Genomic DNA, 13918 nt, shown 5'->3' with positions numbered 1-13918 from the left:
TGCTTTAGGTGTTGATCCTCTGTAGTTTTTCCTGTGTTTTGCCTCCATTTTCTAATTCTGTGAGGCATCAACACTTTTTCAGGATTTAACTCAGCATGTAGCCCTCCTAGAAAATTGAAAAGATGCATGCTAAGCTGAGTAAAAGTAGTTCATATGATTCACCAATTTCTTTTACCGCATTAGATCACCTTTTGTGATTACCATTACAGGTGGGCCAAACTGGAGATTCAGACCCACAGTGGTTCACCTGACTGGATTCAGGCTTTTGCCGCAGGCCTTCTGGAGGGCAGCCTCACGTGGCAGATGATTTATTGGCACTGGATCAACACTGTGCAGAATGTGTGCCAAAACCGTCAACACCTTTGTGAAGAGATCCACTCTGTCTTGGAGGAAAATGAGCGTTGGACCCGAGAGAAAGCTGCTGAGAATAAAGCCACCAGTCCTTTCTGGTACCAGGTATGTTATACTTTGCTCTAGGATGCACTTGCAGACCATATAATATGTGATAAAAGTAGCTACTCTCACAATAAAATAAAATAAAATAGAATAATCAAAAATGAAGACAGGCAACCACTTACCTGTGGCTGACTCCCGCAGGTCTGTACATATGTGCAAAACTACAGATAATTTCCCTAGCTTCTTTTCCTAGCTAAAATACAAACTCTATCACACATGTACAACCTTACACACTCACACATATGGTTGTGAGGGGTTGCATTTGGGTGTCTGTTTTGCTGTATCTGTGGGTAGCCAGATATGGGTGCAAACTTTGGAGCTCTGGAAGAAATGGAGGAACGGAGGATACCACCAGACGGGAGAGCCACCTGCAGAAGAGTGAAATGCAACACACAGACTGTGGACAAACAAGAGACCAGGACAAGGACAAATAACCTAGACAACAGTGAGGCACTAAGCTAGGCCTTTGCCACAACAATAACGGCAAGATCAAAAGATGCAGAGAGACAAATCCAAGACATGACCGAAGAGAGTAAGTAGATGACAAGCAAGGTAATTATCAAGCCGTCCTAGTGCAGTGAAGATGGATCTGACCATATCAAGCACAGACACTGAACCAATGAGCTGTGCAGTGGGCGGCTGCCTATACACCAGCCGCACGGAACACCGTTGGCCACTGTATTCACATGGTGTGAGACAGTGGCACTCTCACCATGCAAGCACAGAACTGTGCAGCCAGGGTTCCCTCTAACGGTCACCTAAGTCCATCTTTCTGACGGGCATTCAACCTCCTTGATGTCAAATACCAGATATATGTTTACGTGTGTGAGAGTTTATGCCTCAATGGGAAAAGTATGGTAGCTTGAAGACAAGTAAGCTATTTAGTTAATTCCATGTTTCAAAGCTCGTGTTTACAATAAACATAGTTATATGGAACATGCCAATTGAAAAAAGTTTGCAGAGATCATTAAAAATATATATTTATTTGGCTACTTGGCTAAAAGCTGGCCATTTACATGTCTGCAATGGGCTACTTATATCAGCTCAAGAGTTCCCCCTATGGTATAGCATTTCTTAAGGCAAAACAACTGAAATCTACATTCGGAAACACTTTTGCTGTGATTCAGATATTTTGTTTCTATGAACAATTAGTAAAATATTTTTGTAGCTGTGTGTTTCACCTCTTTCTATGCCAAAATTAGATTCATTACTGGTACATTTAAGTGCAAATCATTTTTCCTTCTAGTAATGTTTTGGTAACATTTCTATCATTCTCTACATTTTTGCTTATGAAGTCATAAATACTTGATTTGTTTACATATTGATGAGCAGCTATCTTGTTTTACATTATTTTCTATAAAGTTCTATGATGAAAATTTTAACTAGAAGATTATATTAAATAATTGGATTGACATTAAAAAGAATAAATAGATTGTACTAAATCATGTTTACTCTCAAAGTTTTGATTTTTATATTTCTATAATTTAGTCTATGGATTGAGGCGATTGACTTCACTGTCTACAAGTCATTAAATTACTTTAAATTATCTTAGAAAACATTTAATATGAATGAGGATGAGTCATGAACACAAGATACAGGTAAACACACTGATATATTGAGTATTCCTGTAGTTGTAGGCATCATACACTGCAACTGAAAAGTCTATTGCCTACTCTGATATGGATCTGGTATTTCATAATGTAGCTCATGACTTGGTAGTTACATTTCAATGTACACATGTGAACTTCACAAGTAATTCCAGTTACTTTCTTTTGTGCAACAGATACTTTTAGCCTAAGTGAGAAGTTACCCTGCATTTTATACCACAGGACTTGAGTGAATGAAGTAAGTTGGTGATTTCTATGTTCACCTAGCCAGTAATTTGTCTTATTGCAAAAGTAACTATTGCAGTTCTCTGTTGTGTTATGCGTGTATATGTGCATCAGTCAACTACTGTTACGTGTGTGCCTGTACTCATTTTTGTTTGTTGTTTCTATCTTGTAATTCCCACTATCACAATAAATCCTAGAATTGTAGCCAACACCACAGTGTAGGTAGCTCAGAATATTGAATTTTCAATGAAACTAATATCTTCTGTATGAGCTAATCAGAAAGGAAGAGACCTGGAAAACTACAAAACTTGCAGGGAGAATGACAGATTATGCATCTTTTGTAGTTGACAGAGGTTGAAGATATAGGCATTCATGGTGTCATTGTGAGACATTGGAATGTAGTTTGAAACCTTCACTCACATATCAGTTACTTGTAATTTCAAATTTTGTCATTTCTGGAAGGTTAGAGAAATACTATATGTGTGTATAACTAGGACATTCAGTATCTGTATAAATAATAGTCTTATTGAATATTATAAATAATAGTCTTATTGAATATACAGTGTTTGTTTAAACAAATCTCTGTCGGGCAGTTCTGTTCTGACTGTGCATTGGTGTCAGTAATAAACATGCTTTCAGTGATAAATGTTGAAATTCACTGATGACCCTGTCTTGGGATTTGGACTTAATTGTGTTTTAGGTGTGACATTGCATGGTAACGATTTAGGGTACTTTAAAACTTCTACATCGCCCTGTCTCCAATTATGCAATGTAAAAGCCATTAACTACATGAGAAGGAACCTGAATATAAGCAGTATATTGTTCCTAACATCTGTATATTTAGGAGACAGATGGATTCCAGAACAGCAGCAAGTCAGCTGCACATCACATTCCATCTGAGTTTTCTGTAGATGCCAGTCATGATCAGACAAAATGGCTGAAAGGGCTTCCCCAAGTCACCAAATATAGCAGATGGGATGTCAGGCTGTGTATGGCAACTATGTACTTTTACTTGAATGACACAGCCAGCAGCGGTTCAAGAACAACAAAGAGAAGCCCAATAGCAGGTACAAATTCCAACCGAACTGAAGAAAATGTGTTGTGACAACAAGCAGTATGTCTGCTTGGTTGAAAAACAATTGAAAAACAGGCTTAAGTCATGGAAAACTGACAATTTTGTACATACAGAATGACTGTTAATCCTAATATGACAGAGGCAGACAAAATCTAAAACCTGATGAAAGGAATTGCAGAGGACATGTACCAAGCCGTTCTGGTAAGTGATGTCATGATGACAGAGGATTTCATCAAATGGTGCCATGAACTGAGGAAATGCAACAGGGGAAGACAGAGAGAGAGAGAGAGAGAGAGAGAGAGAGAGAGAGAGAGAGAGAGAGATATGGACGAAAGAAGTAAGACTGAATGCCAAATATGGTCCCTCCGGTGGTAGTGGAAGATCACCATGAGATCACTTCTGTCATACACCACATATTAAGAGAAAAGATAAAAGATCCCTCCAATAAATCCAGTAATTCTTCTTCACATTCACAGAGGATTGCAATGTCATCAATGCATCTTATCATTGATATCTTTTCATCCTGAATTTTTAATCTTTCTCTTGAATCTTTCTTTCATTTCCATAATTGTGTTCTCCAATGTATAGATTGAATAGAAAGGGTGAACATCTTCATCCCTGTCTTACATGCTTTTTAATCCAAGCACTTCATTCTTTGTCTTCAGTCTTATTGTTCCCTCTTGGTTCTTGGACAGATTGTATATAACCCATCTCTCTCTACAGCTTAGTCCTATTTTTCTCAGAATTTCTAACATCTTGCACCAATTTAGATTGTTGAATGCTTTTTCTAGATTGAAAATGCTATGAGCATGTCTTGATTTTCCTTCAACCTTTCTTCCATTATCAAGTGCAACAAGAGAACTTCTCTCCAGGCCTTAACCTTTCCTGAAGCTGAACAGGTCGTCATGTAAGTGATTTTCAATTTTCTTTTCCATTCTTCTGTATATTATTCTGTCAGCAGCTTGAACGTGAGAGCTGTTAAGTTGACTGTGAGATAGTTTCACTCTTATATGCCCTTACTATCTTTAGAATTGTGTGGATGATATTTTTCCGCAAGTATGATAGTACATCATCAGTCTCACAGATTGTGCACACCAAATTGAACAGTCGTTTAGTTGCCACTTCACCCAATAATATTAGAAATTCTCATGGAATGTTACCTGTCCCTTCTGCCTTATTTGATGACAATTCTTCCAACTTTTTTAAATTCTGACTCTAATACTGGATCCCCTTTGTCACCCCTATCGACTCCAATTTCTTCTTCTGGCACGTCTTCAGACAATTCCTCCCTCTTATAGAGGCCTTCAATGCACTCTTTCCACCTTTCTACTCTCTCTTCTACGTTTAACAGTGGAACTGACCTTGCAATCTTAATGTTACCACCCTTGCTTTTAATTTCACCAACGGTTGTACTGACTTTCCTCCAAGGATTTTTCGATAACTTCACATGTTTCCTGCAGCCATTTCACCTTGGTTGCCCTGCATATGCTATTTATTTCATTCCTAAGGGATTTTTGTTCCTGTCTTCTCCAGAACATTTTTGTACTTCCTTCTTTTGTCAATCAGTTGAACTGTTTCAACTATTACCCAAGGTTTCTTTGTAGTTACCTTCCTTGTACCTATGTTTGTCTGTCCCTCATCTGGTATTGCCCTTTTAATGAGATGTCCACTCCTCTTCAACTGAGCTGCCTACTCAGGTGTTCCTTATTGCAGAATCCACATCCTTAGTGAACTTAAAATGTGTCTCATCATTCTTCAGTACTTCTGTAGCCTGCTTCCTTCCACATTGATTCTTTTGGATGATTCTCTTAAATTTTGGTCTACTTTTCACCTTTGCTGAGTTCTGATGTAGGTCTGTATCTATACCTGGGTATACTATCCAATACCGTATCTGATTTTGGAACCTCTGTCTGCCCGTGATGTAATTCAACTGGAGCCTTAACATGGCTCCCGGTCTTTTCCAAGAATACCTCCTCATCTGACAATTCTTCAACAGAATATTCATTATTACTGTCTGAAATTTATTGCAGAACTCAGTTACTCTTTTTCCTCTTTAATTCCTACTTCCAAGTCCATATTCTCTTATAACACTTCCTTCTATTTCATCCCCTACAACCTCATTCAAAGCCCCCTAGACTATTAGATTTTTGTCTCCCTTTAGATACTGAATTATGTGTTCAATATTCTCATATACTTTCTCCACCTCTCCATATGCTGATTGTGACCTTGCCATATATACCTGAACTGTCATTGCCAACACTGTTTTTCTGTCAAATATGATGAGAACAATCCTATCACTGAATATTACACAGTAGTTCATACTCTGCCCTACCTCCATATACATAATGAATCATACCCCTACTATATTTTTTCTGCTGCCTTTGACATTACCCTATATTCATCTGACCAAAAATCCTTATCTCCTTTCCATTTTACTTCATTGAGCCCCACTACATCTAGCTTGAGCTTTTCCATTGCCATTTCCTGATTTTCTATGTTTCCTACTACATTCAGACTTCTGACATCCCACGTTCTGATGCACAGAATGTTATCCTGTTGTTGGCTGCTCTCATGGTCACCTCCCTCCTTTCAGTCCCATCCCAAAGGTATGAGTGAGAGAGACTAATCTGGAATCTTTTTCCACTGGAGAGATGATTATGACACATTTCTTTTTTTTCAATTATAGGCCACACGTCTTGTGAATACACATTGTGTCTTTAATGCAGTGGTTTCCATTGTCTTCTGCATCCTCATTCTGTTGATCATTACTGATTCTTCCACATTTTAGGGGAAGTTTTCCAACCTGGGGGCAAGAGAGTGTCCTGCACTTCTGTCTGCTCCTCTGCCCTCTTTGACAAGGCTGTTGGCAGAACAAGGGTGACTTCTTGTGCTGGAAGTCTCCATTCACCATTGCTGATGATTTTTATTCAAAATTTAAACAGATTTGAACAGAGGGCTGAGGACATTTTCATTAGTAGTCAGACACTACCTCTAGACCACAAGACAGCCTTGAATTTTGACCTGATACATCAAGAGCTAATAGAGAATGTTGAAGAAGAAGTGTACCAGTCTACAGGTGCAGTCATCAATCAACAGCCCAGCATCTTACCAACTCACATACAACCAACTCCTCCACCACATAATGGCCCACAGAAGAACAGACTTTTATAGGATAGAGGAAACACACCACTCTGTCTTCACTGTGAATGCCCTGGGCATATTATGTACTACTGCAGAGAAAGAAGATGAGCATTCAATGACTATTATGCCACAAGATATCAATCCTATTCATGCAACTCAAATGCAGGTGATAATAGTCCACTTGTTGACCACAGCTCATTGCCATATCCTGTATGACATCACTCCCCAAAACGCTGTAGCAGTTCCCCATCACCACACAGAGGTACCAGCTGCTTGCCTAGCCACTGAATTCAGGAGAACTAAGCAAGGTGACCACCTTTGGAGGTGAGGATGCCATGGCTGAAAATCTCCCATGAACAACAGTTACCAAAATGACAGGAAATCTCATTGATCTTATCACTAATGGCCTGATCTTATCACTAATGGCCAACCAGCCCAGGTACAAATTGACTCAGAAGCTTCTATTTCAGTAGTGACAAATGTCTGTGGTCACCAGCTGAAGAATACTTTGTTCTGTTATATTAAAGTGGTTGTGTGTACGTCACAAGCGGGGAATATGTCCAGCCAACAGGATCGTGTATTGTAAGAATAACTATCAGTAGCAGAACACAGTTTTTTGAATTTGTCATTTTGATGGAATGTAGCCAAGACATTGTTCCCAGATGGGATGACTTGCAGTCATCACAAGCAAACATTAATTGTGTAAGATCAGAGCTCCAGATTACTGAAAGTGATTTCTACAGCATCCATAACAAGGACTGGTTTGGATGGTCCTTTAATACTGAAGACACAATCACTACACTATCATCAATGAGACAAGTTCCAATTGCCAACTGATGCAAATTAAACTGTGCAGCTAATGTTAGTTGGAACAAGCTATTTAGGCTCACGAAAGAAATGCACGTCAGCAATATTAATAAGCATTGTGGGTGATTAAGGAGAACATTGGATCACTAATTGTCATGAGCAGCCCCAACTAATCTGTGAATATTAGACAGCTAAACCAGTCCAGGAAGTGACTTAGTGTCATCAACACATAATCAGGTTCCACTACCACTATTTATAAGGCAGGGGATGAACCTAACTGCCAATAGCTTCTGGCCTGGATGAGGTACAACATCTGTGAGTAATACCTACTCTGTGTCAATTTTTGGATGCTTTCAAATCCTGAGTGAAGAGAAGACAGATAAACCAGCCAATGATAAAAACACGATATCAACATTGGCACCATCCATCAATTATTCAGCACTCATATAGTCACCAGTCGAATGACAGATAATTGCAGAGGAAGTTGAGAAGGTACTGCTAAGTGACATCATTGAATCTTGAGAGAGACCTTGGTCCTCTTCAGTGGTTCTTGTGAAGAAGGACACCTCATGGCATTTCTGTGCTGACTAGTGATGACTGAACAAAATCATGAAGAAAGGCGTCTAATCTGCAAGCATTAATGACATCCTGGAATGCTTGAAAGGAGCAAAAGTACTTCTCAATTATGGATACACAGACAGGCTGCTGTCAAATTTAGGTTGACTAGCTGACTGGGGAAAGATTGCCTTCTGAAGTACTGATGGCCTCCATGAGTTTAAAGATATGCCATTTGGATTATATAGCACTCCAGCCATCTTTGAATGTGGGATGGACAATCTGCTTTGACACTTTAATCTGACTCACAACCATATTGTAGTGTGTTCAGACTGAAGGTCTCCTGAATCTGAAAAAGTGCCTCTTCAAATCCCAAGAAATAAAAATCTGGGGGCATGTAATGATGGCAATGCAGTTCATCCCAATCAAGGGAAAATAGGAACAATTGCATTCTTGATGTGAGAAGTTTTTTGGAATGTGCTCAAACTATTGGTGATTCATAAAAGACTTCTGTGTCAAGGTACATACCTTGCAACATCTACTGCAGGGAGACACCAAATGTTTTTCCTGGAATGAGGCACAAGGAAGATCTTCCCTTGCCCTCAAGGAGATGCTAACATCTTCACCAGTTCTAGCATTATGTGATGAAAATGCTGAGAGAGAACTTCACGTAGATGCTAGAGGATTTAGGATAGCAGGAGTTCTAGAACAAATCCAGGACTATGCTGAAAAGATCATAGTTTATGCTTTTGGAGTACTCTCAAATTCCAAGAAGAACTACTCTACAACCAAGAAAGTGTGCCTTGCAGTTGTTAGGGAACTCAAAGAGTTATGGCTGTATTTATTTGTCAACCCATTCATTGTTTTGATGGATCATGATTTTCTATGCTAGCTGATTAGCCTGAAGGGTATGTTGTATCAACTGATGAGACAGGCACTGAGGCTTCAGCAGTATGATGTCACAGTGGTCTACAAAAATGGATGAAAACACAAATACACTGACAGCCTTTCAAGGAATCCTTTGGCAGAACACAGCAGCACGAATGAAATCTGAAATTACTTCATTAAATGACACTGCTGTTGGACACAGGGAAAATCCAGCATTGCTTAAAACTGTAGAAGCCATGGAACCAGCCAAAGGAGGCTTCCAGTTAATAAATGGGGCATTGTATACGTAGATCTATGATCCAGTGGGGTGGAAATGGTTGCTTGTTATCCCAGCTCACCTGCAGCCAGCAATCCTGTTGTATTTCCACAACAGTCCAATATCTGGTCACCTGGGATCAGTGAAAACTGGACTGAATCAGAACAGGTATCAGTGGCCACATCTCTACTGATCTATTAGACACTAGGTCAGCCACTGTAATGAATGGCAATGACAGAATAATGTATTATTGCAACTACCCCTGGGACGTCATAAGCCCCCCCCCCCCCCCCCAAATGCAACAATGCTATTATACTGAAATGGTGTTGACCTCTTGGAGAGGTTCCCAAAGTCCACAAATGGGAATTGATGGATAATAGTCTGCACCGACTACCTCAACTACTATGTGCCTCACATTCACGTTGCGACATCTCCCACAGGATGACAACTGCCTAAAATGTTGGCAGATATGCTCTTGATGTACACTGCTCTCAAACAGAAAGATTGGGATACTATACTGCCTTTTGTGACATTCGCATACAACACAGCAAAGCAAGACACTGCAGGCTTCACGCTGTTCTTTCTGCTCTATGATTCTGAGGCCAAAGTGATATGGAATACACTGTAGATGACTAAATGAAACACCTGATCTGCAGGATGGAAGAAGCAAGGTAGCTCTTTCACTACAGTCCCTGGATGCCTGGGAGGAAGGCCGAGAGCACTATATGCTATGCACCGGCCAGTGAGATACAGGCTGGGAGACTTTGTTTGAATTTTTGTACCTGTACATAAAGTGGGACTATCAGAAAGTTGCCAAAGCACTTTGGGCCACATCATATCCTTCATCGCTTGTTTGACATCACATATGAAGTTGAGAATTATGACCCATCATCAAGAAGGCAAAAAGCACAGACACATCACCCATGTCCTCTGTATGAAACGCTATTACATTTCATAGGTGCAGATTGGTGATGGGAGGTTCCAGGAAACTGAAGACCCATTTGATGGTTGTTAAGCTTTGATGGGAGGGGTTAACTTTGGTGCTCATCACAGTAAAGATGATGTAATGACACAACCAGAATGTAAGGATCAGCCTGCATGACCATACAGAAGACCATTCACAATATCTAGATCCTGGGTGCTGCGGCTGGCTCCAATGAGGACTTTGGAGATCAATTCTGTTCTGGCTGTTTTAATTATGTTCTTGTACCGTGACAAGTTCCATTAAAATTGAGCAACCCAGTGCCACTGGGTAAACAGTTTATTACAGATGTGTTCTTGCACTGCCCTGGATGACTGAAATAGTGACCTTCCTGTGGAACCTCACAGAAAAAAAAAATGAGATAGCATTTTGAGCAGTGAAATGAAGGAAAGCAGACATCAGATGACTCAAATGAGTTCTACTCTGAAGGCGACTACCACTAATTGAATGTTTTTCATATGTACACAAATTAGTAGCAGCTGTCTCATTTTCTATCTCCTTTATGTGTCAGAAATCAATGCATCTCAATTTAAATCTATTATTAACTGCTTGTCTTTTGTCCATACCAAATGGTTTAATTAATTGTGATGAAGCATATAACTATGTAAGAACACACCTTGAGGGGAAAAAAGCGTCATAATACACAACTTCTTAGTACTATGAGAAACCCCATTCCCTTTTTATTGAAGTGTCTGCCTTGGAATACACAGCGTGTTCACTGAAAGATAAGTAGGAAAAGAAACAAGGCAAAACCACAGACTCATGATAATATTGATACAAAGAAGATTGTCAGTCACAGCCTCTTGTTAAGAAAGGATGAACCTTGTACAAAACTTCTCTTCTACAGTAGATTTCATGTTCATGACTATCAATTTTTCTGTTTGTGGTGGATGTGGTACTTTATTTGCAGCGTTTGTTGAAATTATGCACTTTTCAAAGCAATTAGAATTTTCTACTGTTTGTGGAACAGTCTGTCCTCACAAGACATATCTAAAGTAATCACAAGTCTATGAAACCTCCAACTCAATGAGTAAATTTACAGTTAATCAAATTTATCTTACACTGCTATTACTTATCTAATGTTTCTGGAATACATGCTTATTACTCAATATTTTCAGGTACATTTGTTCTACTTGCAACTAGATGGCCTTGAAGTTGGATGGAGGCAAGGAGTAGAAAGAAGCAGGCTGGAATTGGATATTCCGCACTTGGACTTCATGTAAGATACAGAAATAATTGCTAAATATTAGTAGAAATGAAACCACATTATTTTTTTCTTCAGTTTCTGCGTTAGTAAGTTCAAGAAATATAAATGAGAAGGTATTTTATGCTCTTGTAGCTGGTCCTCTCCAGTTCAGAGAACTGAAGTTCAGTACCAAACTTTGTGTTACAGTTGGATGAATGCAGTAACTGACATTATTGATCTGGAAAGGAGACACTCCAGTACTCTTGAACCTTCGTTGGGGCTCTTCACTGCTGCAAATTTCTCATCCATTCTTGTGAAACATTTGCATGATACTCAAGAAATTTTCATGGCTCACAATACTGGAGGAATGTAAGAACTTATGAGTTATTTTTATGGATTATTTTGTCATATATTCCCAATAAAATAGTCTTATTAAGAGCTATTTTACAGCATAGAAAACAATCTTCAATTATGATTTGTATTTACTACAGAGTGGATTATATGCATTTGCATGTTGCATATTTGGCTCCTTTACACTGGTTATTGCAAATTTGAACTAAAAACTAGTGATGCTGCATATTTTTGCTTTATGTTTATAATATTTTAAAAATTTAACTTAATCTTGGTTTGATATCTCACAGAGTAACCGTGATCTGCAACTGTGTGCGATCGCTAACTGAGAAACTGCTGGCTAGTCAGCTGATTACTGAACAGGACCAGGCAGGCAGAGCCAATGCACCTGCTGCCTGCAGCCCCACTTAATTCCCTCCTATGTCGTACCATAAACATCACTAACAATTAAATTACACAAGTTGTTAGTCACACATCCACTGTTTCAATTTAGCTTTCTTTCTATTTGTATGAAGTTTAATGTTTTTATGTGTAGTGTGTAATGTGTTGTGCACCATGCTGCCTGGAAAAAGAAATGTTCGTTTCGTGGATAGCTGACTATCCGGGAACATTTACACATGGCAGAAATGGTTTATATTGTAGAGTTTGTGGCAAAAATGCATCATGCAAAAAAGTTGCAAATAGACTAGCATGTCAAGACAAGTCTTTATATTAAAGGAATGCAAAAGAAAGACCCATAAAAAAAAAATTGACAGCAGCAAGTAGCAACGCTTTGACATGGATCTAAGTGAGGCATTCATTGCAAGTAATATTCCTGTTGACAGACTTGCAAACCATATCCTCAAAGGTTCCCTTTGCAAATATTGCTTAAATCAAAATATATCTGATGAATCAGCATTGCAAAAAATTACAAACCAACAACTTATCCACATGTTCAGGAAAAAAATTCGCAATGAACTCAAGGACAACATTATTTGGATTTCAGTTGACAAAACTGCCAACACTTGGGTCTGTTACGTTGCAAATTTAATTATTGGTGCATTAAAACAAGAGCCTTTGTCTTCCTGTTTAGTGGCATGCAAAGAATTTGAAAAGAAAAATCATTCTACGATTTCCAGATTCCCGCAAAGAAAGCGATTTTTAAAATTCCTGCTCGCATCAAGTCTTACAAAGAAAAACTATGAAATGTGCCTTTACCTCATGAACCAGTGGTAACTTGGTGGGGAATTTGTGTCAAAGCCGGATTGTTTTCCAGTGAAAATTTCGAGGCCATCAGAGGCATAGTGAATGACTCCAATAGTACAGAAGATTTGTAGTTTGTCAGTGCAAGGAAGTATTAAATGATTCCAGTATTTAAACAAAAAAAAATATTGTGATTAGTACTCATTATTCCCATGTACTTGTGAGTATTAAAAAGCTTGAAAGTCAAGGTTTGGCACTGAATGAACCTATTCAGATAATGAATAAAATTAGTTTAGTGAACTTCTCATTGCCAGAGGTATTCCCAGTAAAACGCAAAGAAAAGTTTGAAAACAATTTGAACAATAAATCCGGCTTTGGACCTGAAATGTCAGTGGATGCCCCAGGATAAGGAAACAACTAAACAAGCATGGTAAAGATGCAAGCAATTTATCACAAGTCCAACAGTCCTTTATTACACAGATACCAAAAACACTTATAAAAATAAATGATTCAGGCAGTTACTCCAAAATTTCTTCAGTTAAACCAATTGATGATTAATTATTTAATTTAAATGAATAAAATGCACTAACTTAGGAAGGACTAACAAGCATGTAGTACAATCAAATATAATCCAAAAATGTGCTTGGCGCTGGGCAAACAGTGACAGCAACAATGCTAAAGATAACAATTTCAACATTTGGCTGGCCAAAGAGGGCACCTGACATTACTGAATATAACTTACAAGAAATGTAATAACATAAAATTACACAACTCTGGTATCTGACAAGCTGAGGCCTGTTAAGTACTGATATTTTATGCAACAATCACAGAAACAACTGCCAACACAAATATCCAATATATGATCAATCAGAGAAGTCCTTTGTGCATAATCAAGGCACTACATGGAAAAATAATAAAATACCATTTAACAAATTGAGTATTACACCAATATTAAAAAACATTATGTTGAAACCAAATTTCAGACAGGGAAAACATGGAAGGGGCAGGTACGGCTGGCCAGATCTGAGTAAGATGGTTTAGAATAATGGGCACTTGTAGTTAAATTAATACCTGATAGCTACAAGATAGAAATTCAACTTATGAGGGATGCCACATCAAGCCAAGAGGCCGCAAAGTCTCAGAGGCTATGGTGAGATGGGAAATGGTACACTGCTGGCGTGCACGTACACAGCTGATGTGGGCAGGC

The 13918-nt window shown here is 38.7% G+C and overlaps 1 protein-coding gene across 2 annotated transcripts in view; it reads left to right on the top strand.

Moving 5' to 3' along the window:
* LOC124568236 (putative phospholipase B-like lamina ancestor) overlaps positions 1–13918 on the top strand; it is a 163052-nt gene that overhangs the window by 138171 nt on the left and 10963 nt on the right. For both annotated transcript variants that reach the window (XM_047131056.1, XM_047131095.1), the window contains 3 exons: positions 210–456; positions 11111–11211; positions 11386–11547. In XM_047131056.1, the coding sequence (XP_046987012.1) occupies positions 210–456; positions 11111–11211; positions 11386–11547 (510 nt within the window). The remainder of the gene's footprint in view (positions 1–209; positions 457–11110; positions 11212–11385; positions 11548–13918) is intronic.

Source organism: Schistocerca americana, chromosome 1 (genome assembly GCF_021461395.2).
Source record: "Schistocerca americana isolate TAMUIC-IGC-003095 chromosome 1, iqSchAmer2.1, whole genome shotgun sequence".
Lineage (NCBI taxonomy): Eukaryota > Metazoa > Arthropoda > Insecta > Orthoptera > Acrididae > Schistocerca > Schistocerca americana.
The sequence above is the reverse complement of the archived record's forward strand: the minus strand, read 5'-3'. Positions and strand labels throughout refer to the sequence as shown.